Source organism: Caloenas nicobarica, chromosome 20 (assembly GCF_036013445.1).
Source record: "Caloenas nicobarica isolate bCalNic1 chromosome 20, bCalNic1.hap1, whole genome shotgun sequence".
NCBI lineage: Eukaryota > Metazoa > Chordata > Aves > Columbiformes > Columbidae > Caloenas > Caloenas nicobarica.
The window spans coordinates 8801727-8828857 of NC_088264.1; the positions used below are offsets into that span (position 1 = coordinate 8801727).

The 27131-nt window shown below is 36.1% G+C and overlaps 1 protein-coding gene across 2 annotated transcripts in view; it reads right to left on the reverse strand.

The window, feature by feature from the left end:
* Positions 1-238: 238 nt before the first annotated feature.
* KCNT2 (potassium sodium-activated channel subfamily T member 2) overlaps positions 239-27131 on the reverse strand; it is a 110601-nt gene continuing 83708 nt past the window's right edge. The window contains exons 19-28 of one of the 2 annotated variants that reach the window (XM_065648985.1): positions 26717-26889; positions 24623-24694; positions 21376-21510; positions 17245-17356; positions 13652-13753; positions 10672-10755; positions 9244-9372; positions 6626-6926; positions 3299-3383; positions 239-350 (exon numbers count right to left, since the gene is read on the reverse strand). In XM_065648985.1, the coding sequence (XP_065505057.1) occupies positions 239-350; positions 3299-3383; positions 6626-6926; positions 9244-9372; positions 10672-10755; positions 13652-13753; positions 17245-17356; positions 21376-21510; positions 24623-24694; positions 26717-26889 (1305 nt within the window). The remainder of the gene's footprint in view (positions 351-3298; positions 3384-6625; positions 6927-9243; positions 9373-10671; positions 10756-13651; positions 13754-17244; positions 17357-21375; positions 21511-24622; positions 24695-26716; positions 26890-27131) is intronic. The other variant, XM_065648986.1, reaches the window with a different exon arrangement.

A 27131-nucleotide genomic window follows, 5' to 3' on the forward strand; every position in this document is an offset into this window, starting at 1 on the left:
AGTAATAGGTGTCGCAATTCTGTTAAGCTAACAAAGTTCAACTACCATATTGAACAGGCCACAAGCCTGACAATCCCTTAAGTCAGAGTTTCTAGACAACACATTTCTCAATTTGGTCACTTACCCAGTGTAATTTTGTTTCCAAAATCTGAATAAAATGTACCACTCAGTTTTCAAAATGGTTAGTGGAAACAACATATGTATAAAAATGTCTCTTAATTTTGTGATGAGTTACGTATCAAAGTTGTGTTTCCTCCCTGGTGTCTTGTCCCACTGTATTGCAGAAGCTGTCTTTTCGGCTGGGTGCAGTATTTGAAACATAAGCCAATGGATCGGGTCGGATCAAGTATCTGTAAAAAGAAGTTGACTCTCAGTAAAAAGACTTGGCATGAGCAAGGATAAAATAAGCGCGTATAGTTGTAATGTTGAAAAGATCTGAAGAAGCCTTATTTTGAAGGTCCTTAGCCTAGTTCCTGTTGGATAAGTCGGATACTTCGGTAAAATCACTCACTGTCAATGCTAATAATAATTTTCACATTTCATCTGCTTAGACATCATCTGTATGTACAAGGCACAGCTAAGCCTTAATTTTGACTGACAGCTCCTTTGCCAGTACCTCTGTATTTCTTTATGCATCTCCTTTATTCATTATGCTTTAAAGAAGGGATAAGCAGACCATAGAGCCATTTTAAAAAGAATTTTGTAAGAAAACAATAGATAATTCTTGTCTCTGTGGTCAATAAATAAAAAGCATGACGTTGATAATCTTGATGTAGGCTGACGGTCTGGAGACGGACCAGAACTAAGAGATTCTAGGACATCTGAATACTTGAGGAAAATGCCTCCTGAGTTTGAATCTAAGCTTAAGATTTTTAAAATAACTGCTTTTCTTAGGGTAAGGATGGAAGAGCTTCCCATTAATTTGTAAGTGTAAATTCTGCACTGTTTTGTCAGCTTTGTGTGTGTGGTTGGTTGGTTGGTTGGTTGGTTGGTTGAATTATTATTATTTTTTTAAATAAAGAAAGGGCCAGTGCTAGCAACACGATGTATTGTACTAGTTCTGGAACGAAGGAGAATAAGGACTGTTACTGCAAGATCCGTTTTCAAGTACTAAACTCTGATATAGAAAAGAACATCATGTTCTGCTGAGAGCCAAGATGTTAAATGTTTTGATACAAAAATCTCACGGCTATAGAACGAAAATGCTGCTATTCAGTACCTGTTTCTTAAGGCAAATAGGCTAGATGAAATATGGAGTTATTAAGGCAAAGTCTGAACATACTAAATACTTCAAATGTAAGTGCTTTTGTTTTAATTGTTCGATAAAAAGAGTGAGATCATTGTCCTTTAAGCTCCATCAGGTCACGATACTAAACATTAGCTTGCAAAGCTAAGAAATGCAAAGACAAAAGAAAGACTTTTGAGCAATCAACTGCTGTCAATGCTGCTTTGGGTGCAACCTGTCTCTAAAAGCTGAGAAAATTTCCCCATATGGTGGTTCAGGGTTGTATGTTACATAAGATACTTACAATGAATTACAAATATAATAGGATCATAGTGAATGTAAAACACTTAAAATTGTATAAGCATGGGAAATCAGAAAATGAAAGTTGCATCTATAGGGCTTATAGTGAATGCAGATTTTGGCTTCTGTCATAGATATGCTTAGAAATGTATGGTTTAGATAAGAATAAGCCACGTTGGCATAAAAGTGCAGCTAACAAGTATGATGAAAGAGTAACCCACTGGATAAAGACTGTGAAATGGAGAAGGGGAGGGAGAAAACCCCAGAAGACTAGTCTTCCAGCTGTCAGCAAGAAGGACAAATAGAAAAAGCCTTTTAATTGTTCTGGGATTTGTGATTAAGAGAACTGTACAAAGAGAACAACCTCTTCTTTGACTCTCCACTAATAATCCCCCATTGCATGAAGGTGAACTGGCTGTCTAGTAAAGAGGACTATAATCAGATAATGATCTGTGATATCGAAGCATTAACAGTTATCCAGATACAAAGATCATGATCCTTGTGTCAAGTTTAAACAACAAAACAAACACACAAATAAATCTGAGCTTAAGCAAAGACACAGGCCCACTCATGAAGCATCACGAAACTGAACGTGCATCTAACTAGGTAACAGCATGTGCATTTACAGGCTAAATATGTGTAGGTAGCACACTACGAGTGCAGTACTACTCCAAAATTGTGCAGTAATGGATTGTTGAGTATCTTTGGTTTTGCCAAGAAAGAAACATGAAATGCAGGATACCTAGTCCACCTAGACAGATTAGGTAACAGTATGTGAATTTACAGTTTAAATATTAGTATATATCATACCATGGAGTTCCATAAAAATGAAAATAGTATTCCAAATAATTTCGGTAAGTTTTATAATAATTGCCTCTGCAGTGTGATACAGTTAATATTGTGCTGTGCTTTTCATATACTACCGTCCTACACAGCACTATGATGATTCTGTGTCAGGAGGGCCAATCGTTCAAACAGTTTTTCTCCTTGCAAGCAAGCAGTAAGGTGGGTCAGCACTGATGTGGAGGACCCTGCACAACTGGGTTATGTGGTTTCTTTGGTGTGGAGCAGATGGGGCATGTTAGTAGAGCATGGCAGAGGCAGAAATGGCCCAGGACCTTAACACAGCAACCACACTGGATTTCAGTACGAGACAATGCCAGATAGTTATCTAAAATTCTGGACTTTCAAAACTTTCTTGACAGGTCAAATCTGTGTTCACACTTTTTTTTTTTTTCCCTTCCATTTAGTTTGCAAAATTCCTGGAAAGCAAGTGAAAAGATTTCCTGTGTTAAGGCACTGCCATTCGTATTCGAATTATCTTAAGCCTGAATTTCACATGATATTCAGGGGTAGACTGCTGTTTGCTTTAATGATCTTTGAATCCCATTTGAAAATACTGATTTCAAAGTGATGATCTTTCCATTAAGACTGGGTAGCTAAATTATAATCAAGAATTTAATAAGAATATTTATTCTGTGAAGCTATCCAGCAAACTTGGTTAGATTACCTTTTAAATACACAGAGTAAAAGGAGGATGAGAGAATATGGAGGCAAGAGCATAACTAACGTATATTTATGTGTACATTTTAAATATACACATGTACATGTATAATTAGGTAACTATTTAACTAGAAGTCTCCATATTTTGGTGCATGGGATGGTTTAGGGTTCTTTTCCAGCAGAAAATAATATAATAAATTCAGGCAGAATGTACAAACTAGACATTTTGTAGATCTTGTGGTGTTTCTTTGGTTTTGTGCTTTAACTTACACTATATCATTCAGCTCTAATCTTGTATCTGGAGAAGGATTGATCAGGATGTAGGAAAGGGTGTTCTGATGATCATTCATTTCATCTAGAGGACCAAAAAGTAAAATATTAATCATATTTACAAACAATCTGAAAAGTATGATTTCTGACAAACAAATGTGATAAAAGATCATCTTTGCTTCCTAGATCTGTCAAAAAGTGTCAGGTGTCAAAGTGATTTCAAGTAAGTTTAGCGACTTCTTTTCAATTGTATGTGGACTGTAACTATCTGATAGAGCATCGTTTGAGTTAGCAACTCTCAAAGTATCCAGTTTTCTTTTGAATGTTCTAAAAATGTTCTTGTGCATTTTTTTTCAGTCATAGCAATTCTGAATGCATCCCAGTTTAGTGTAATTTACCAATCTGTCACGCAGCTTATGTTAGTGTGTGGGAAGTAGGGAGTTCCAACGTTGGTTGGCATTGAGTTCAAGTGATAAGCAAGGTTAAATGCAGGTGTACAGCATTTTCATCTATTTCCAGATTTAGTCAATATAAGCATTTTCTCCCTTTCCCTACTCAACTAGTAAGCGCTTTCCTTTTATCACCTGTGCCAATGGGTTGAACTGTGAATGCTGTGTAAATGGAAGTCGGTGGTTATTTCTTGCCTTTTAATTATTCTTCTAATGGTATGCAGCAAATGAAAGCTGACAGATTTTTTGTTTTTTCTTTTCTAAGGTTTTTGCCTAGTCGAGTCTTGCTACACTTTTGTAGCTGCCATTGCAGTTTCTTTCATACAGCTTTCTCTTGGCACTCTTCCTGGGGTGCTGCAGTCAGACTAGTTTTAATTTGATAAGACGAAAAAGGAGAGGCATTGCTTCTGTGTTATTTTCCCTCTTTAGCATTTTAGGGAAAATTATTTGTCAGAGAACAGCCTCATTCTAGTTTCAATGCAATTCCTAAATATTTTGTTATTGCAGTATTCTTAATAAACTGTTCATAGGTTGCAAATGACTATATGGGGTATTTTTGAGTATGTGTAAATTTTTTACATGCTTTGCACAACTTTGCACGTATTTGCACCACTGTAAGTACTTCTGTCTAGAAAACAGTTAGGTAAGCTCACACAGACTCTTAGTATAGATACAGCTTAGTATAGATACAGCTAAAATGGTGATTTACAATACAGCTTATTTCTGTAAGGTGAAACTGATGCAAAGAGCTGTAACTAGTTATACAAGCACCTGTACCACCATCCTCACATCACATCTCTGATAGAGGCTTGCACAGTAAAACTGAGTTATGTCTCAGTTGACTTACATGAATTCACAGTTAATTGAATTTAAATTTGGAGGTCTTAGAGGTTATTAGGTTATCAATATAAAAAGAACACTGAAGATGTGAAATGGGCTTTAGAGGTCATCCCCATACATGGAGATACATAAACAGCTGTGATTTTTGTTTCCTGTTGTTTCTTTCATTGTTCTCAGCACACAGATGAGTGCGTTTAACTTCTGCAGGGAGCTAACTGGCATGATTAATTCCTGATAGTTTGAAAGAATGAGGAGACTTACGAGTTTCTGTTCCATGTTTAACATGTAGTGGGATGAGTGGGGAGTGAGCTAGCTCTGAATGGGGTTGAAAGGCTTCTGAAGTTTCTTTTGGAATGTGAGGAAGCGTGGGGAGACAGCAGTGGGAATGTCTCAGCCCAGCTTTGCGGCTGATTGTGTGTGTAAAAGTGGTGAGGGGTTTTCAGGACTTTTTCAGAATATGGGTATGCTTGGGGTTGTAAAAGTAGAAGATTTCTTTATAATGATGCACATCTGTAACAAAATGGGGAAGCGATCATGAAAATTTATAAACAGAATCAGGGCAGATAAATGTCATCACATGAAGCATTTACCTATCATGATTTTGCTGTTCTGCAGATGGTATACGATCTTCCTAAATCTAAAAAATGAACATTTACTGTTGCCTTTTAACTAGGATTTTAAAGGAAAAGCAGGAATACAACCAAGTTTTCTTGTTACTAGTAAAACAGGAATCAAATTAACGAAACTTCTTTGTGGTTGATCAAATGTTTTGGCCTGTGTCAGTCCTGAATCTTCCTGCAGAGAGTCATTTAGCATCCATAAGAAAGCAGGAATAATAATGATCCATTTGGAGTGTGGAATAAAGAGATTGTGTTTACATATCTAATTTGTAAAGGTTGAGCAAAACTCTCACAAGTCAGTTGATTTTGCATCAATAGCAACAATAAGAATTACTGTTGGGTAGTACATTGCTGGTGGTGTTTTGACCCTGCATTAAGAATGTATGTACTTAAAATGAACAAATAAAGCTATCCATTCTATAGGAAATATACCACATCTACTTTCAGTTAATTGATGTTCTAGGGATAAGTGAAATTTTAAAATAATTGTGTTGAAAAAGGAAGAGTGACACATTTCTAAAACAGTACATTTTGGATTCTTCAAATGAAAATTGAGTATGGGAACCTTAGTGTCAGTGCTTCTGAAGTAGAAAGCACTAAACTCCAGATTGGACCTACTGTGCAGACAGGCTGGGATCTAGAACTTCTTGCTGTTTGTAGGAACTAGTTCTGGGGGTTTCCACACAACACACTACAGAGCTAAGGCCTTAGAAAAGCAACCCAGGCATTTGTGGTGCATATATTAAAAAGAATTAAAAAGAGTGTTACAGAGCTCTTGTCAACAGCTTTTTTTTGTTCTTAAAAAAAAGGAAAAAGGCAACCCAGCATCAGCCTTGGGGACTTGATGGATAAAAATGGCATCTAAAGACCTAGTGAAACATGCTTCGTGAAAATGACTTTAATGTGACACCTTTTCAAAAATGGTAGGGAAAATCCAATATCCTTCACGTATAAACAACTCCCCACCTTGACATATGTGTGAACTTTACAACAGTTCTGTCTTCATCTATATTTCAACGTATTTATGGAAATACAGTGCAGTTGTTCGATGACAGGGGAATGTTTATATATTCTGCGTACACAGATTGTATGTGCTAAATATAAATGTAACTGACATGCTGCCTTCTGAGCTTTCCATCTGAAAACAGGAAGGGGTCATAATAGAACTAATTAAAAACACTCCATAAAAACACTCCAGCAAGTTCATATCAGTTAAAAAAAAAAAAAAAAAAAAAAAAAGAAAAAAGAAAAAAGAAAAAAGAAAACAAAACAACAAAGCAAAAAAACCCAGCCAAACAAAACCCCCCCACATTATCATAAACTTAATATTTGGTTTATTTAAGGCACCCTCAGTTCTTAAAAATAAGTTCATCTTGCATACTATTAATGTTTATATTAAACTATTATAGTAATCATACCGTATCCTGCGGGAGAAAGGCCCAGATGCTTCATCCTGTTTTTCACAAGCTCGGCAAGCTCCTGTCTTTCTGACCTCCTGTAAAGGTTCATTCGCTGCTGGTTTATTTTTTCCGCTGTTTTACCAGAGTGTCTCGGTACTCTTCTGCTCAGCCGTCGGGCCCACTGCATGCTTTTTCGCCGTAACAAGGGATGGTCAGACTGATCACTAGATGTTGAGTTACGATGATTACTACGATAACTAGTCTGTTCTTTGGTGTCTCTAGTATCTTCCCATTCTTCCACACTGATGGAAATTTGAGACTTGAAAGGAAAATGACAAGAGAGATTAAGGGCTTTGAAAAGTGGAAGCAGATTAAGATGATTTCTCCTCTTTTCAACAGTGCAGTTGAACATGTGTTTTGGTTGCAGTGGAGCTCGGGGGATTCAGCTGCTCACGCTTAGCAAGTATTCAGGAGCTGGCCTTGATGATCCTTGTGGGTCCCTTCCAACTCAGGACTTTCTATGATTCTGTTCCTGAATTGGGCACCCTTTAGCAGACTTTGACTTTTTATGTAAAAAGTTCATTTATTATATAAATACATTTCTCAAGTGCAAAAGCAGTTAAGTGATATTTAGTGCCTGATTCCATTTTGATTCTGAGAAGAACAATTTTAACCTTCTGATACTGCCTTTCCTGAATCTAGGAATCTGTTCTGAGTGACTTCTCCACTTCCTTCCAAGTCTGCATATTTTTAGAAGTTCAAGTTCAGTAACTGCTTTTTAGATGTATTCTGTGGATCCATGAAGCAATAGTTCAGTTTTGGCTGCCTCTGTGTCTGAAAACAGGGACGTGTGCAGTAGACTTCAGCGTGATTTAGGGCACCTCTTGCAAACGAGCTAATTAGTTCCTCCCTTAAAGCATAGTGATGTTGCTTTTTCACTCATATAGTAACAAAAAAAAAAGCAGACTTAGGCCTGAAATCTGGCTCCCTGTTGCTGTGTCTTCTTCAAGCCACCCAAGTGTGACCAATAGTACATACATACAGCAGTACTGAAAGAACTCAAGTGGATGGGCTACGTATGCAGTCCTAACATACACAAAAAGATCATAGGGAATATAAAGAGGAAACATTTCAAAAGATAGCGTCAACATTGTTTTAATGTCTATTTTACAATATGCTGGAAGTGATCGGTGAATAAAGCAAATTTAACTGAAGAGCTACTGTGGTTCTAAAGGCCTTTTCCCATTACTGTAAAATCTAAAAGCAAGATTCTGTTGACCTCATCAGCATAAGGTTGCAGGAGTCCATAAAATAATATTTGATATGAGAAAGTCTGACAGCGTGAGAAAGATACTAATTTTTTTCCTTTTGCATAGACTAGTGTTTATCTGTGTAAAACAAAACACCAACAAAAAACCACAAACAAACAAACCCCCAAACCAAACAAACAAAACCTCCACCACTAAATATGTTTATGTTGTAGCACCTCAAGTAAAATCACATTTTTAATATTCTAGAACAGGATCTTGCAATGAGACTCATGCAACACCCACTAACTTATTGAGGCTCTTCAGCTTAGTCTGCAATAGAAGTGTTTGGGGGTATTTTTGAAAAAATTCATTATTTTTAAAGTTTTCTTACTGACTTAGCTGACGTCATTTTGGGTTGGCCATAAGAGAGAACTGTGAATCCCTGTGTACAGGAATGCTATTTCATTTTGTTGTTGTTGTTATTTTAAACCGATGTTTTGGTTTTGCATATATTTTACAGTATGGATTAAGGTAAGCAGAGGACATTCCATATGATAAGGTGACATGGATAGGAAGGGTCTATTTTGTGTGAACAAATTTGATACAAACTCAGTATAAAGGATGGACTTGTTTTGCCTCTCCTCCTGTCTGCATTGGTAGCTTTCCTTGTCCCACTCTTGATAAAACAGCCATCTGGACTTGCCGATAGTAGTATTGGAAGGGCAGAGACCAATCATCCTAATTATTACAGGAAAGTAAGTCATTTGAGGCAGAGATTAATTAGGAGAGGCCACGTAAAAGAACAAGTCTTTTGATTCTTGGAATCTGTAAATCCTTAGCTTGAACTTTTGAAACACTGGGATAAATTAGTTGAAGCCATAAATGAAGGTGATAAAGTTAAACATTTACTCAGGTGACTATTCAGTTTCTGCAGTGCTCATTGAGAAAGGTGTGTAGAATGGCCCTTCCCTGTATGCAGGAGGAAAAAATTAAACTGCTTAAAGACAAAGCAAAACCAAAGGAACCCAAACCTTCTTTCAAAGGCAGCAGAAAATCGTGCCTATCGCAGCCTGTCCTGTCTGTGCCCGAGCTGCCCCTTGTTTTCCAGCAGCCAGGTCTCTGCAGGCAAGGACAGGAATGAAAGTCAGTATGTAGGCTGGGTCTGGATAGTCATGAAGTCTGGGGCTGAATGTGAGCCAGGAGTTAATGTGACCATATACGTGTCAGCAGAGGCAGACCTTCAGTGGGTTATTGGAATTCTGTGCGTTTGCTGATATGGCACTCACCATATTTATTAAATAAGTGGTTCCCATTCTTATGAGGACTGAAGAATGTTGTATGCTCTGTAATCAAATCCAAAAAAAAAAGTACAGTAATCTGACATACCTCGGATGTTGTAAGCTTTTGGGATTCTGTCCTATAGACTCCAATTGGAATGTCTCCTGTAGAAGAACAAAGTTTCTGATATAGTCTGGCATATGTCCTAATCCATAGATCCTCTTCTGTGATTTTCATCTGAACAAATAATAATATGAAGGAGGACTTTTAACTCTTGAGGGCTTAATGCTTATTCACTATACCACTCTTGAAAAAATTTTAAAACGAAACACCAGCTGGAAATGATCATATTGTAGTGTTGCACATTTGCTCCAGAACAAATCTGGAATTTCTATTGAGTTTGTAGACATTGTTTCTTTTGTTTTCTCCCTATCTGGGAGACCTTGCAGTACGGTTCAGTATTATGAAAATACTTCTGTTCTTATTTTAAAATTACTTAAAAACCTACATGGCATCCTTCATCCAGTGTTCATATCTGATTAAAGTATAGCAAAAAAATGAACTAGATATTGGCAGCAGTAAGAAACTGGTGATGAAGAGACTGAGAATGCACAAGTATTTTGAACGCAGCCAGATACCTGTTCACTAAACTGTGGGCTGGTATTTGGGTAGAAGGGAGTGGGGGGAAAGTAATACACTAAGCATAAGTGGCATAAGAAAGTCTTAAATGAATAACGAGTATTTCATTACTATTATACTAGCCCTTTTTCAGAGGTTCAACTGTCTTGCATTCGCTTAACAAAGCTTAATGAATTGACCAACAAACCAATGATTGGATTCTTTTTTTGAGAACAACATCCTGCAATTCTTTATAATTTCCCAGAAGGCAACTGGTACATAACTTTTCTTTATCTGTTTGCCAACTGAGGTGCAATGGGTGTGGGAGAAATCTGAAAGGTGGGTTTGACTTTTAATAAAAAGCAATTTTTATGCGTTTTTTTAAATCTGTATACATACATATAAAAATAGATATAAAACTCTGCATTAGAGAATATTGTAATACATAATACTGAGATGACATTTCAACTTCGTCACCTAGGCTAAAGTCATTTAATACATCTTATCTCTACATAAAATCGAGTTCTGCCCTTTATTGCCTATGATAGAAAAGGGTGTTGTGAAATAGCATTGTGTGTGAGTGTTAGCCAGGCTGTACAACATAGGTAGTGCTTCCTCAGTTTTGTATACTTAATTTTTAAAACTGGTTGCCGAACTGTCATTGCTATTTCATATAAAATGCACTTTACCTGTGTTTTCCTGTCTTTCCTATTCTCCATTGTCCTTTATAGAATATGTTTTCAGGGGTGGGATGTTTTTTGCTATGGAAGTAACTAAAAATGGGTATGTTTTCTATCTAACAGGTGGCCTTTTTTGGACTTTCACAAAATAAAGTGCTGTACAAAGAAAGTAGAGGTATTTTGCAGACAGTACAGAATTTTCCCTGATACTCTGTAACATTTTTTTTTAATAACTTACAGAACAAAGAAACCCAGATCCTGGTGTGGTATCAAGTCCCAGCAGAAGTCTTGTGATAGAAATCATATAATCTTTCACAAATGACTGCAAGATTTTTAACAGGAGAGACAGAAAAGAAAGAAAGAAAAAAGCTTTAATGAACAGATGAGCAGGTAACCATTAGCTCCATGTGTGAATTTCAAAGGAATTGTACATCTGTGTTCACAATCTCTTTAAGTATCTTAATCACTGTAGAATTAGCTATCCCTTTCTTTGTGCTAAATCTACTTACATAAAGTAAGTTTTCTTATTTGGTTCTGCATAGGAATTCAATTACATACAGGATTCAAAGAGACTAAGGCATAATAAGGCACTGTGAAAGCAAAGATGAATGTTAGACGTAAGATCCATGAAGTAAGGTGTTAGCCTTACTAGGTGTGAAGTTATAATAATGAACTCTTGTGCAAAAGAAATGCTGTTTTATGTTAGATGGAACTGCAGTGCTGAGCGGTGGGTGATACTAAGGTGAGACTGCTATTATGTTAATTCAAATGAGGGGTTTTTTTAAGGGTTGATCTGCCTTATCTGAGGTCAGGCTTGTTGCTCTGCTAACTAAAGTGTTTTGCTGATGGATTAAAAGGTAAAAATTAAGATAAATGTATAAGTGCAGGCTAAGACTGGGAACAGACAGTACATCAGCTAAAATGACAGGTATTTCTACTTCTTATGAGTTGGGCTGTTGGGATCGGAGGGCCACGTGAGTGCTCTGCTAACTGTGGTAGGACTGTTCATTGCCACCTCTTTTTAGGTGTGGTAGGGCGGCATTCGAGGCAGGCTATCAGTCCTTGTTGGAACACAAATAGTTCTTTCGTCTTAATGGAAATATGGAGCTAGAAAATGGGTTTTAATAAAGAAATACCTTACAAAAGTGTTACGTAAATCGTTCGAGGTTCTGGCATCTGAATTTGTTTAAACTCAGAAGCTAGACAGATTTACTTCAATACATAATGATTCAACTCTTTTAATTTTCATACTGGTAATCTTCCAGTTGTGATGGGGTAAATGCCAATGATCACCTTCTTGAAAAGCACACATATTTTGTAACCTTATTAATTATCTTGGCTGCATTATTAATGCTATGGGATTATCACTAGTTTACCAAGTGTATTCACAAGTATATGCTAGACCAAGTTTTCATTTTTCAGTCAGTGTCCTAAAGATAATTCAAAAGCTTTTTGGATCAAAATAGGAAGCACCAGATGAACTCTGCTGTTTCCCATGTCATTTTACTATGTTCCTTGCATGCAGAAGAAAAAGACGTCGTACAGAAAAGGGTAGGACCGTGAAAATGAACAGAGAGAACTTGCTGTTACAGTATTTGTAGCTTTGAATAAGAAAGATAATTCTAGAAAAATAACAGTTCACCTGAGCAGTAGGAGTTCAAAGAAGGAATATGTGGAAATTGAGTGAGAATTAGTGTAGGGGTTTTTTTGTTTTAAACACTTTCTGGTGAGTGGTTTTACTCTGTCATAGCATGACTGATCATGCCTAGGAGCAAATATAAAATATTGAAGTTACTTATGTGCTGGCAGGGGTTGATGATGGCAGATCTGTTTCTACCTAGGTGTCTTATTCTGCTTCTTAAAAAAATTCCGTATGTGATGCTGATATTCTGGGATGTGATTAAAAATATGTTTTATAAGCAAATACATTAATTTCGAAAACATATATAATTCGCTAAATGGCTTTACATCTGTTGGCTTATCTGCTTTTGGTACCTGTTCATATACATGATTGGTTTATATATTAATGACTTTTTGAGAAAAGCTTAGCTCTGGGAATTTTGCTGTTTATGTTGAATTTGCTTTCAGGGAATTTATTTGGAAGTAGAACTTAGATGAAAGAACACCTTTAATGCACTAAATACCAACTAAACTGATTTTCCTGAAAGAATGTTTAGCACCTGAATACAAAAGCATCCGCAGGCTACCTCTAGGCATAGGCAAAGTAGGTGGCTGCTTAGGTGAGCAGACTACATGGGTGATGGTGGTGTTGTTGCTTATTCTGCGTAACTAGATCCTTGAAGGCTAGCGCTAGTGCCAGGGGCTGCTGCTTGGGCATCCCGATGTGTCAGGGTGTGCAGAAAGGTGATCATGGCTAAGGAGCAAGGGCAATATTCTCCTTTTTTTTCCACCCTGAAACCAGCAACTTCTACCTTCATTTGTCCTGACCACATATTGTCTGGTATATTGTTTCTTCAACTGTCTGAGGCCATTGCCCTTCCCTTATTCCCCACTGACGGTGATCGCTTCTTTTTGCATGAGGAGCTCTGTCCTGAATTCTTGGGCAACAAGGTTCAGTGCTGCCTTTTCTTCTCTCACTATCTCTTTGTAACCAGTGCATATATTTCTTGTTAGGGCTAGAATGGGTTACTTCAAGATAGGATGATTGGTCATGTGGTGGTCTAGTCACCATGAGTAAGAGGACACGATGCAATTAAGTAATAGAGGCCTCTATGAGCAAATGCAGATGACTGATCAGTTACTCATGAAAGTAATTCTGTTGATTTTCATGGTTAGAGACGCTATTTTGTGGGAATGGGCACTGCCTTTTTATTGCAGAGTAAAAGCGTTGTTAGTCTGTATAATTTGTATTTTATGTAGGCCTTATCAAAACTGTCCCCACATCCTTACCCCCGTGCCAGTGAACGAGTGTCCATGTGCACACCCCAGTGTTCCTGTGCACATCCCCATTCACAAACAATATTATACTGTTTAACAACAGAATTCGTGCAAGGACAAGGTGATCTTGGGGTTAATAACTGAGCTAGTACTATTATGTGGAACATGCTCCATTATCTTTTGCCTTTGTTCCTGGTACAGACATGCACATTAGTGGCTTACATGTAGGAAAACAGGGTCATCTAACAATTCGGTACAATGAAATAGGTGTTAACAATGCATGTCTGTGTTAAAATAAGTCACATTATTGTTCATAGTACCTGATAAAGCAGCGTATCCAACATACTAATGCTGAAAACCCTGCCAGCAGCAAATGGCAGTCGAAACATAAATGCCAGATTAGATCCCTTCTCCCGCTCTTTCTGTTAAGGAATGAAACACAAGAAAATACTTTTAATGCTGGATTTGGAAAGACTATAACAAAAACATCAAATTAATATTACCTTGAAAGAGGTCAAAGGTGTAAAATTCCTTTACTCTGAATATAGTACCTTTCTCCAAATATGTAGCATCTTTATTCAGTACTTACAGTTTTTCAGGTTGAAAGATTTGGTTTGATGCACATGTTGCTTCAATCATCACATCTCATTTTTAGAAACATTTAGAAACATTTTACTGTTTCTAAAGAAATACCTATTCCTTCAGAACAGTTAATTCTGATATGAATAAGAAAGTACCAACTCTAAACTAACCTTAAGCCTTGTTTTGGCCACTCCATCAGTGATTGAAAGAGACCTAGGGCCCATCATTACTGTCTATATCGGAGGAGAATACATTAAATAATATGGGAACTTCCATGATAGGCTCCAGCGGTTGTGTACAAAAAATGAAAAGAAACACACAAGGATTTCGGGGGTGGGAGAGGCCTTGGAGGTCATGCCAAGAATATATAAAGGTGACAGAGGTAGTGGCTTATTACAGGGCAAAATCAGTGCACTGTTAGTTTTGGCAAATGTCGTTTGTTTCCCATGTCAGATAAAAGACTGATCAGAAATCTGGGCATGGAAACCTCTTTGCAGTACCTTTCTTGACATCAGGGAGTTTGGATCAATAACACTTCATCTCTCGAACAGTTTGCAATATTTTCGATTATGTGGCCTTAATTGATTCTGTTCTACCTTTTTGCTGAGAACAGATTCATTTTCTGTTGTTGATCTGGAACAGCTTTCTAAAAACCTGCCAAATGTGTACGCTAATTATTTATACAGTTTTAGAACTGTAGCTGATTAAACCATTAGAGACCCATCTAAAATAAGAAACCAATTAAGAGGTACCAATTTATATAACGCATTACTGCTTGCTATTAATTAATGTTACTTCAAATCTGCTTAAAACATGAACAATATGAAAAACAAATGGAGGACAGCATGCCCTGTTTTTAATCGAAGGAGAAAAAAGTTTGGCTTTGTGTGTATCGCTGTAAATATACTGGGCTATCCCAGACAGATTTCCGCCCACCGGACATGTACATGCTTATCCCTGCAGAAGATATGAAATCATAGTGTTGGTTTGATTAAAAGATACAAGAGCTTACACATATTTTACAATGATCACTTAAAGGTGTAGAATTTTTATCCTTTGGTTAACACCTGTGATATTTGACTGGAAAATTAAAATTAAAAAAATCAGGGAAAACTAAAGTGTGAATCTTATCCAAGATATTCTAATCCCTTTCTTTCAAGAAAGAGGGAGTGGTTACCTCATTTTTCCTTTTCTAAGACAAATGGAGAACATAAGTTTTAATTTTAGATCATGGGTATTTTGTTTTTCCTTTTCTCTGTTGTATAAGGGCCATTGTTCCCTCCTATGTCAGTTCTGAGTTTGTGTTCAGATTTATTTATTTCTAAAATCAGGAAAGTTGCAGCTGCAACAGCAGATGGACTTCTCCCATTTGCATGTTTTGCTTCTGCAGCCCATTAGGTTGAAAAGTCAGTTTTGCACATGTGTTTCAGTGCTACCTGAAGACAACTTGTGCAACTTTTGTAGTCTTTCTCAAAATGAGGTGCTTAATGCAGAAATAACAATCAACTGTACATTTGACTGCATTAGATAATTTTTACTGGAGTTTTTAATGGCCTTTGATTTTGCATGAGGGAGTTCTGAAATATCAAATGAACTACAGCACCACCTGTGAAGTGCTTCCTGTTAATGTTAAAATGAAATAAGTGGGAAATATCAACAGCAGGCAACTTCAGCAGCAATAAAGAAAATGTTGTTTCTTTAAGGTAATTTATCTACTTCTATTTTAGCATAGTGTAGTTTGGATGGGAAGTTAATTAACTGTTTAGGTTCCAATCTGTATTCACAACTTTACATTTGCACAATAAATTAATAAAGATAGGGAAGAAATGAAAATATTTCTAGTGATTTCCAGAACCTTTGCTGGAAAAATGAAGGAGCCTATGTAAAGCAAGAAAGAGAACTGAGATAAAAATCCTGGTTTCACTGCATTGAAGCAGACTGCAGCCCATGAAGTATTCCAGAAGCAACTTTAGATACCACATACTGGGGAAGCTCTTACTATTGTTATCTCCCCTTATCACTAAACTATGCAGATTAAGGGAATATATTAAAAAAAAATAAATTGCTGTCAGTTATAGTACACCAAGGAACTAAATTAGGTTGGAACATAGCCTTGAATTATATTCCTGTGTAAGAAGGTGGGAGATGGCCTGTAAAGATAAGTTTGTACGAAAAGGCTGGTTTTTATTAAATATATATTAAAGTTATCTATGTGAATGTTATACAGTAAATACTGAAATATCTGAAATCCCCAAAATCTCGGAAATCTACTCTACAGCTAGGAAATGGAAATTATATGCGAATTCTGTTTAATGACAATGATTTTAGCGTGAATTCAATTTTTCTAAGATACGCAAGATATCTGAGGTGAAGAGACTGGGAGGCTACACAAGAGAACCTAGCAGCAATAACTAGACTGATAGTAAGGGGAGAAAGAGATGACTGGAGTGAAAGATCTCTGTCCAAGAACACTGGCACAGTGATATTATTTGTCTCACTCTCATAAACTCAGAAGATGGCCTGAAAGACCATGAAGGTGATACTGTAAGTTTTGTGGGCTGCAGAGCTAGGTAGGTCAGATCACCAACTAAGATCTATGAAAAAGAGGCTTGTCCTGGAATTTGCCAAGTTAAACAGACACGCAAAGATAGTTTGTATGCTCCATCTAATGTTTTAGCGATAGTATTTTGGACAAACAAATTAAATTAAACTTATCTCCGTACAGCCTCCCTGTTCCATAGCTTGAAGATGCCAACACATGCACTAGAATATATAGAATATGAAGGTTTTATCTAGCATTTAGGTTGTGTTGCTATCCTCATGGTCACTAGGACTGCCCTTCAACATAGAATAATTGCTGTTCTCAAACTGTCGCAATAATGCATATACCCCATACAGATACATGCAAATGTATACAGAATATGTAATAATAGTGCCTTTAAAGTAAATCACAATAAAAAAGGCATTATAATAAAAGCTGTATATGTTTCAAATGTTTAGTCAATTACAATATTTTCCACGTTAATTGCCTGTGGCAGCCTCTTAGAAACCATAGTCTCTAAATATGCAGTTATCCAAAAATATTCCGTTTTCCTTGAGCAAATTCTGTGTCCACCTCTGTCCAGAGGGTTGGTGGATTAATATTATGTTGTGAAGTGATGGAATGCAAATCAAATTCATTCTTAAATGAGGGTAGAATTTGGAAAAAAAAATCTTTTGCATTAGCTCTGCAACCACAAAATTATTTCACCATTTCCACTTGTTATAAAAGCAGAAAGAGTGTTAAAATTACAACATTTAAATTGGCGGTTGGGGAGGCAAATCTCCTTACCTTTTCCAATTTGGATAGAGCAAGAGAGTAGCAGTCTTTGGCTCTGAACTGCATGAATCTCATATTCGCTGGGTGAGTTAGTTCTGTGATAATGCTTAGGCTTGAGAACAACCTGTATTTTAAAAGAATGTAACAGTTACACCTCTAATTATAACAATTCACAAATATGAGGCTCTACATGATGCTATATAGCTTGTGCTCATGTCCATGCTTTTAACGAAGTGCTTGAAACCTGTGGTGGTTTTTGGCACAAAGAAATGCTGGTATAATAGCAGAGGAAACTACAAAACATGACCTGTAGAACTCACAAAGAAGCAAACATACATTCAAAGGTTGAGCTTATAAAATATTTTAATGCTGGAAAGGAACCACTTAATTTCATTACCAGAGATTTTATTGAATAACTTCTAAAAAGAAAAATGCAAACAAGAAAAAATGCAAAACCATATAGCCTGCACTTAGTATCTGGTGTGTGTAAACTACTATTTTATTAGAACCAGCTCAAGTACTCTTTCCATTTGTTTTTTTTTCTGAGTTCTGTTTATATGCTCTTGTGTCCACAGATGAAAATTGATACTTCTTGAGAGTTCAGGGATTTAAATTGCTGAGAAAATCTACGCTTATGTATGCTTACATTGTCACTTTGAAATATTTACATATACAAAACATGTATAATTTAACACTAATTCAGGCTTCCAATAACAAAAAAAGAGTGAAGAAAGTTTAACTCTTATCTGGCTGAATTACATAGATTTTCATGAAGGAGACTAATGAGCCTCTCCCCATCCCTCAGGGCACTAAGAATTGGAAATAAATTTATAGTTTATGATAATAAATACTAAACAATGTGAAATAGAACTCAGATTGATTATTTTCTCTACAGATCGGTATCAGAAAATGAGATGTGCATTTGTAGTCTGTTCTGCAGATCCTGAAAGTACTTATCTACATGTGACACTAAATAATTGTAGCACTAATGACATCATTAACGTGGCTTCTCCTTAATTGAGATAAAAATTAAAGTGGTTTTCTTGAAAGCTAAATTTAGTAAGTTAGTGTCAAATGGAATGCAATGTACCTTTTTGCAAGTCTTTAGTCTTTTTCCCTCATTTTTGTAGGGAGGAAAATCACTGAAATGGCAATTCAAGCAGAGCCTAAATGTGGGGAAACGTATGTAAAAACTATCTGTCGGTAAGTGTTAATGCCATCTTATTGCAATAGTTTACTAGGTCTGTTGATGTCCAGAGGTAGACTGGTAACGATCACACAATCCCAAACATGTTCTGATCATATGATGGTAATAATGCCAGCCATCCTTATGTTAGCAGTTATCTTGTCCCCATGAGATCATATAAGGAAAAATGGACTTGGCAAACTGGGTGAGAATGTGAATCACTTAACGACGACCGTTTGTGTGCACTGTAGTTTGAAAGGCATTGTGCATGCTTGGGAATTTCTGTACCTTTTTAGCTCTTACAGTCAGACTTCGATAGAAACTCTGAGCGGTGCGGTATTGTTATACAAAGTCTACTGTTGTCCTGCTAAAGATTAAGCCCTTAGGGAATTGAGTCTACATATATTGATTAAATACATGATAACCACACCCTTGAGATACAACTGTGGTATGTCTTCACTTTTATGCTGTTATAAAAACCTGTGAAGTGCTCATGTAAATTGAAAAAACCCCTGATAATATCACACTTGTAGGTATGAACTTGTACTTATTAAGTAGCTTAACAAATGTCTTAAAGTTCTGAGGAAGGAGAACACCTTTCCTCTGCATTAATTCTGTATCGTAGAATTACTTAAGCTTCTAATGGCTGGAGATATTCTTGTATTGCTGTATTAAGGGACAGGCATTCGTATTTGAAGACTAGCAATATAACATGCAGAACTAAGAGCAACAGGAAATTAAAAGCTGATCCGATGATAAAATATACACAACTTTCAGAAACAAATGCGGGTTACTAGGTTTCTGTTAAAGATGGGTTTAGTTTATCAGCAAGATATGAAAACTGATTTATATTAGGAAATCAAACACAGTATTGGTAAAATTCGTATTTTACTTGAGTGCCTTTTGACAGAATTAGGGGAAATGAGTTCCAGACAGTCAGGGCCAGATTGCTTCTTGCCCTGGGTGTAAGGCACACTGCCCACAAGCTTTCAGCACCAGAGCAGGCTACTCCTGTGCAAAGATCCCTCTTTTCTATCCCATTTTGATAAAAGAGGACTGGGTGGGGTGGAGGAAGCCCTAATCAGCCTGATGGAAGGAAGACCTGGATTGCTGCTGAACTGGTATTTGGGAATCAGACAAGCAAAACGTACATTTAGTTCTTTCCTGAACCAAAAAGGATAAACCAAGAAAACAACATAATGCCCTCACAACACCCCATTTGAATTATCTATATATTGCTGCTGACTGCTAGATACCAGCCAAACTATTGACTTGTTAGGTGTGCTGCCATCAAAGGGCTTCTTGACGTGCTTGAAACACAGCCTTCAAGATAAATAAAATAAAAATAATAATAAAATAATAAATAATATAATAATATATAATATTATATTACTATTATATTATATTATTATATTATATTAATATTATAATATAATATATAATAAATAATAATAAAAACTTAAAAACAGGGCCTCCCAAACACCAACATTTAAACCCATTAGTTAACAGAAGGAGAGAGTAAATATAAACACTCCTTCTACTACAGAATTAGTACCTGAGGGAACCCACTCTTTTGCTAAGGTGGACTCGTAACTGTCAAAAGGCACTCAATGGTTGGCTTTCATATTAAAAAGTGAAAAGCATGGCTAGGACACAGTCCAAAGCCAGTAATTTCTCCTTGTTCTTTCCCATCCAAAGGCTTACAGATTTCCTTTCTTAGTCAGTGTGATCATTTGAGTCACACTTCTTTACTCCTTTTAACTGTAATTAAGTCAGATAAGTTAGTTGTGTGTCACAGTTTTAATTGGTATGGCACAGTTTCTAGCCTTAAAGGTGATAATAACCCTGTCATTATAAACAATGCATCTATCCTTAAAGCGTGGGGGGGGGGGGAACTCTTCTGGTAAAGCAAGATTACTAATTTATGTAATCGGGGAATAACGCAGGTATGTGAGAACTGCTAAGCCAGGCCAGACAGCACTGCACCACGCTTAGACCACCTCCTCAGGCTTGCCCACAACCCTTGATGAAGTGATCTGATCTGAGTCAATCGAATCAATGAGGTTTAGATTAGCCTGTATCTTCTGAGTGATTTCACTTGGTGTGACTTAAGTGGAATCTTCTTCATCGATGTGACTTTGAGAACAGCATATATTAGCAAAACACCAGTGGTTTAAAATCCTTTAACGCTATGGTTTGTGTTAAATGCTGTTGTTCTCCACTATGTCCCACCTCTTTTTCATTAGTTTCTGATATTATTAGCTATTATTAAGTAACAAACCTTTAAACATATTTACCTCACAAAGTGAGGGTTTAATCAGGAGAGGTTCTCAAAAGAATAGGAAATCTCAGTTAAGCTCTTCATCACAGCACTGCCTCCTTGGCCTCTTTACTATACTGACGATTTTTTTCACTCCGTATTCAGTTATTCCTTCATGACTCTTACTGATAGTATGTTGTTGTCATATGTAATGTTGCATACATGTGCCTAAAAACCTCATTTTTGTTCAAAACTAAATATTCAAAATGTGAACACTTACCACTAAGTTCATAGTGATGCATTCCTTACCTTTTAGAAGGATCTGCTTTTCATTCTGGCTTTAGCATTACTGTGGAAGACCGCTGCACTGAGGAAAAATTTATTTTCTCAATTATCTTTGGTACTAAGTCTTCAAGAGTAGCTTTATTTTCCTTCCTGCAAACCTGACAGCTGACTTTTAAAATGATCACCCAGTTTTGGGATGCACAGAATTCAATCTGAGCTTTCAGGAGAATGCCTCAGTACTCTGAGTGTCCTGCTAAGCAGGGTGGGAAAAGGTTTGCGCATGTAAAACACAAATTCATATAAGAGAAAACTTAAGTAGAAGAAAGGGAAAAAAAATTCATATCCGAGTACAAAAGGCATTAAGTATTTACAATTAATGAAGAGGTATAGATAGATTGCCAAAATGCCTTACCGAAAGAGTGTTTGAACATTTACAATAGTCTTAGCATCCGCCATGTAGTCTTCCTCAGCACTCATTGTACTTTCTTTGTCCACCACCACCATATTAGCTGCAAAGGTGACCCCACATCTTAATAAGTCATCTAGGCTTTTGTGAAGAGAAAGGGGGAGAAAGAAACAAACAACTTAAATATGGAACACTTAAATGATTAGGAATGGTTGGAATTTGCTGATCACAGGCTGAATTGCTGGTTCCCTTCATCTCCATGTACATAAGTTCAAATATAAACTATATCAAGCATAACATCTCAATTAATTGATAGAATAGAATATGAATTATTATTTTCTTGAAGTCATACAGAATGCACTTCGGTAGGTTGTTACGGTCCCTCTCCTTTTGCTAAAATGATAAATTTATTTCAACTTTTTAAAATAAGCCTTTAACAGTTACTTGGGAAGACAGCATGTCCTTACATGCTGCAGCAACTTGCTTCATTGCAATTCATTTTGGCAACAAAAGGACTGAAATAAATGCTTTGAGTTGCTCTTTCCCAAAATTATATTTCGGTTTCAAAATGCTAATAAAGGTTCTGCAAGAATATTTAATACATTCCTCTTTTAGGCTGATCTATGAATTGGAGAGTTGTCATGTGGTTTTTAGGAGCAGCTGTACATCAGTAAAACTTTGCACTCTGCTGAACAAAACTTGCTGTGAAGCCTGACCATAGAAAGTACTCACTAACCACGGAGTTACAGTTCCCATTATAGCTTTGTTTCCAAAATGAAGCATGCTTGTTGTTTTAACAATAATATTTTCCATAGGAACCAAGCACTTTTTTAAAAGTTTAGAAAACACTTTCTGTAATGATAAAGACTGCTGGGAACCTAGTAGTGTGAATTTAATGATTTCCAAGGGAAACTGGCAAGCTGAATTTTTTGCATCATTCTGTTTACTTTCCAAGGCGAAAAGCTGTTTTGGCATTATAATTGCTTCTCATTTGGCAATCTGTAATATTAATTAATTTTTAATTGTCCTGATGCAGTTTTTCTTTTCAGCAATGATCTTCTTAGGTTCCTATGGTTATGCAACCTATTGTAAATTCTTTTTGAAATTTTGGATAAGGAAAACTCTACGAATTAGTGGTATTTATTTTACATCTTATACATATTCTTCCAAAACAAATACATAATGTAATTATTTTTTAATCTGTGCAGTATTATCAGTGGTTGACTACAAAACCAGAAAGGCTGTATTTTACATGGGCTGTATTAACAACTTAAGTGTACAAGCAGAATTCTGACCTGTATCTGAGTATGTCTGCTTTTTCTGTCTTTGAGTTGATCCCTGAAAGTAGCAGCGTATTCTGAAATATCCAGATTTTCTGCATTTCAAAGTTTCATAAACTCAACAGTTATTCTTATTTTAGCAGTTATATTCAACTGATTTGTGTTCTCAGGTAATTCTAGCTATAGCTTTCTCAATACTGAATAGATTTCTACACAGTTGGGAAATCCGTTCAGTTACAGATCTCTCATCATTTATAGACTGTAGAACACATTTCTACTACTCGATGACATATTTTTATGAAGTTCATCCCAACTATGAATTTTGGTAAAGCTATTTTTCTGCAGACCATCCTCTTCTAACAAAACAGAATGGTAAATGAGAGTAATTCCTTTGGTGTTTTTCTCTCTAAGATGATGACATTTCATGCCAGGTGGCCAAATGACAAATATATTAGGTACTTAAAAGGTAGCAGGTCACAGTTTGGGAATGCATTCTATACCTCTTAAATAAGAAAGGAAACTTCGTATATTTTACATCGCAATTCTTAGCTAAAGATGGTCAACTTCTATTAATAGTAGGATTTAAAAACGTCTTTAGGAAAACACAGGGAATAATATGAACTATATTTTTTAAAGTCTTGTTATTGATGAAAACAGATGTCAAAAAAAACCCCAAACAACAAACTTCAAGATATAATTAGTTATTGCACCAGGAATTAAAGAAATTGTATTGTCAGAAAAGATGTAGAAGTTCATGCTAGTATTACTGTGAAGTGTAGAATTCTGTATTGTCACTTATTTCAAAGACTATACACTTCTCTTTTTTTATGCACTCAGTTCTAAAAACAAAATAACATCTTTAGGGAGGGATGTGGTGGCTTGCTTTTTCAAATAAACTCAGTAAATTAAATTAAAGCTTAATTTTCCGTGTTAATAAAACCAGGTTAACATCTTTGAGGTATTAATTACTTTGGATGCTTTGAGTCAATACAATTATTCTGCTGGCATGAATTCTTTTTATAATTGTTGTGGAATTAAGAGTTAAGGAAGCAATAGATCGTAACAACCGGAGACAACTTTTTTGGCTTACAGGAAGAAATGCAGCGAGTGAAAAACATTTCTCTAGATACTTGGCAGATCTCACAGTGACTGTGATATCACCAAGGTAAATCTGTAAGTAACTGTACCACTATTATAAGTAGTTTCAAAGCCCTTGTTACAACAGGTTGAGATAGAGAAACATTGAATCTCCAGAATTCTCATCGAGAAACTGGATTATGTTAATTCAGGGCAGGAAATAAATTCTTTGATTTCTACCCAGGGTATGAGTATTATGGGTTTGTAGCCCCAGGTCAAAATTAACTATGTAGTGAAGCAAACAATTTTCTTTTTTAAATTGACACTCTACACACAGGAGTTTTACTAAAATGCCAAAGAGCCCGTGCTCTTCTCTTGTTTCTGCCTGATTTACACATTAAATCTATGTTGCTAAACCTAGATATGCAAATATATATTAGCAGAGGTGAAGACAGAAATGTGGGAGTAGGTGATACATTAAGTAGTGGAAGATGAAGACTGTTGGACACACTCAAGACTGTCAGTACCGTCTGCATTCTGTAGCCATCTTTACAAAACACTAGTCGGTAAATCCAAACAAATTACAACTAAGTATAGAATGACACTAGAATCAGAGCTATAGTCTCACAATTTGTAGAAACATATTGATGCATCTAAATAAGTGCTAATCTTATAGTTTTTGAAGATATTAATGTGTGTTCTCTGTCATACTTTTCAGTAATGATATCCTTCATAAGTCAGAAATTTGAAATCCCAAATTACAGCACACAGACACAAACCATGCATGCAAAAAGATCATCTCCAAATAGAACACACACTTAAACATGCAATGACAATACACACAACAAACCACTGAGCACTACAATGTTAAATTTTCTAACAGTTATTTCACCTACTTGTCGATAGAGCCCACCATGTAGTAAACCATTGGAAACCAACAGATTGCATCCAGAAAATGCATATCTGGCCTAAGCAGCAGATGGGATTACAAAATGAAACACAATATCACAACAGCAGTATCTTTTCTGAAACATTTCGGTAAACTGGTAGCTTAAAACGAAACAAACTTTTTTAAACTTTGGCAGTATAATACCACTTTAAACAGGAAACAGGGTTCAGAAAGCTGTGAATCAACAGTTTGCTGTGATCATAAAGAATGATCAGATTTACCATGCTTATGTTAATAAGTGCACTTCTTAAATCAGAAATTTTATGGCACAGTACAATTCCAAATACAAGAATGAATGACTGATGTCAAAGACACATTACCAACTTATACTCCAATCTATGAGTTAGGAATACTTGAAATAAGCAGTGAGAATTTTTAATTAAAATGTGGGAACCCAATCATCATTTATATTTTGTACTAAGAGCTCCATTCAAGTCAATGAGACAATCTTAGATCAAACCTTATTTTTAAAATGGAATGTGAAAATGAAGATATTGTATTTTACTGCATTGTTTCTTTAATCATAGATTTTGCTGTGTTTATTCTTATATACCAAGAAACATCAAAAATCTTAAAACACAAGATGTGTAGATAATGGAATAAGCATACTGTAATAAACTGTCTTGATAAACAGAGAAAATAGGAATATAACAACAAGGCATAGAGAAGTTCATTGAAGGTGGCTGATTTCATTAGTCCAATGAAGTAAATTACAGAATTCTAATTGACTTGAATGGCAGCCTGAATTCCACCTCGTGCATGGATGAAAAGCACACTGGCTTTTCAGGTGGCTTCTGTTGTCCCATGAATTCTCGCCTTGTAGAGGAGTCATTGTAAATGTTGCTTAGAGAGATACAACACTAAGGGTATTAGTTTAATTAGGAACCATAGCTTTTACTTTATGCTAATAAAAAGTGATTTTAGCCATAAAATGTCACAACAGCATTAAAGTATGTAAACTCAGGCACTAAGCTTCAAGAGAGAACAACCACTAGAGGGCACTGTGTGCTCAGATCTGAAATCTTAAGAAAATCGCAACTCAGAAATCCTTAAGCCCAATTTAGGCTTTTATTTATCTGTGTAATTCACTTCGTGTCATATGTACATTAAAAAGCTTCTGTTTTGCAAACACAGGTGTATACAGCTTCACTAAAGAGCTGTCCGAGGCAAAAGTGGGACATTTCACAGCAGGCCTTTGTATAATAGATCACTCGAATTAGAACATACACATGCAGAGGGCAGTGTCAGCCTGGAGCTGGAACCTGTAAGAAATTTCTGCAGCTGTCATTTCTTTGAGTCACAGTTTGATCTAAGTTTATGTATATGGATAATCTCCATTTTTTTGTCTTCCAAACTGTGATTTTAAGTACTCGAGCAGTACTGAGGTGTTGCAACAAAAAAAAGGTCTTTCATTCATAGTCAGATTATAAATGCATCGGTCTTGCCAGAGAGCAATTTCTCTTTAATGTCAAACAGCAAATGTAAGAAAGGCCAAGAATTTCAGTGATCTCTAGACAGATACGGTAGTAACAACAATACCGCAGGTTAGAATTTTCTTCCATGAATTTATATAATTGTAGATAAAATGTGTGTGTGGGCGGGTGTCCTACTGGCTTAAAGAACGGATTACTTCAGCATCTAAAACTATTAAAAATATACCTAACTGGTCGAGGCCACTAAACGCCTTGTATTAAGCAGGTTACTGCTGTCATGTTGCTATGAAACTGTTACACAGTTTGCTTTTTACAGTGCTTATGAAGTTATTTAACTTTAGAAGTAACATTCACATAAGTGTGAGTATATTTAAGAAATAGTTAGCTGAAACATTGGCCATGAAGAATAAAGACATTTAAAATCACTATGGCCATTTGCAGTCAGTAAAAAGTCAATTATCTGTATGATGGTGTCATCAACTTTTCCCAAAGATAGATGTGCCATAATGTTTTCGATTTTAAGCTGGCTATGTGAGGAGTGATAATTTATTGGAATAATGGTAAAATGAGTTTAAAACGTATCGCACACACAAAAAATAAATACTTACGGGTTATCCAGGAGTAACACAATGGGATTTAGTTCTTTCTTTGGTCGATAATAGGCTCTGAGTGGAACAATAAAATTATATAAGCCATTTCCAGCAGTTTCTGCTGCAACTATAATCAATTTATTTTGGAATCCATAGGCTTTGGCATCTTCATAGTAGTTATGTTGGCATCCCTGAAATCAAAATAAGAAACAAATTCTGAGGATATGAATAATTTAGCTGTGATATTAAAGGCTTTTACCTTTAGAAATAGAAAATTGTATCAGATGACCTGATATAGACCTGATTAGACATAAACAAATGCTTGGTGATGAAAAGGACAAGAAAGCATATCGTAGCTTAGTAAGTGCTGAACAAACCTCATTTCTCAGCAGAAACCAGAATTTAACTCTGTTCAGATGCAAGAGACAAATGA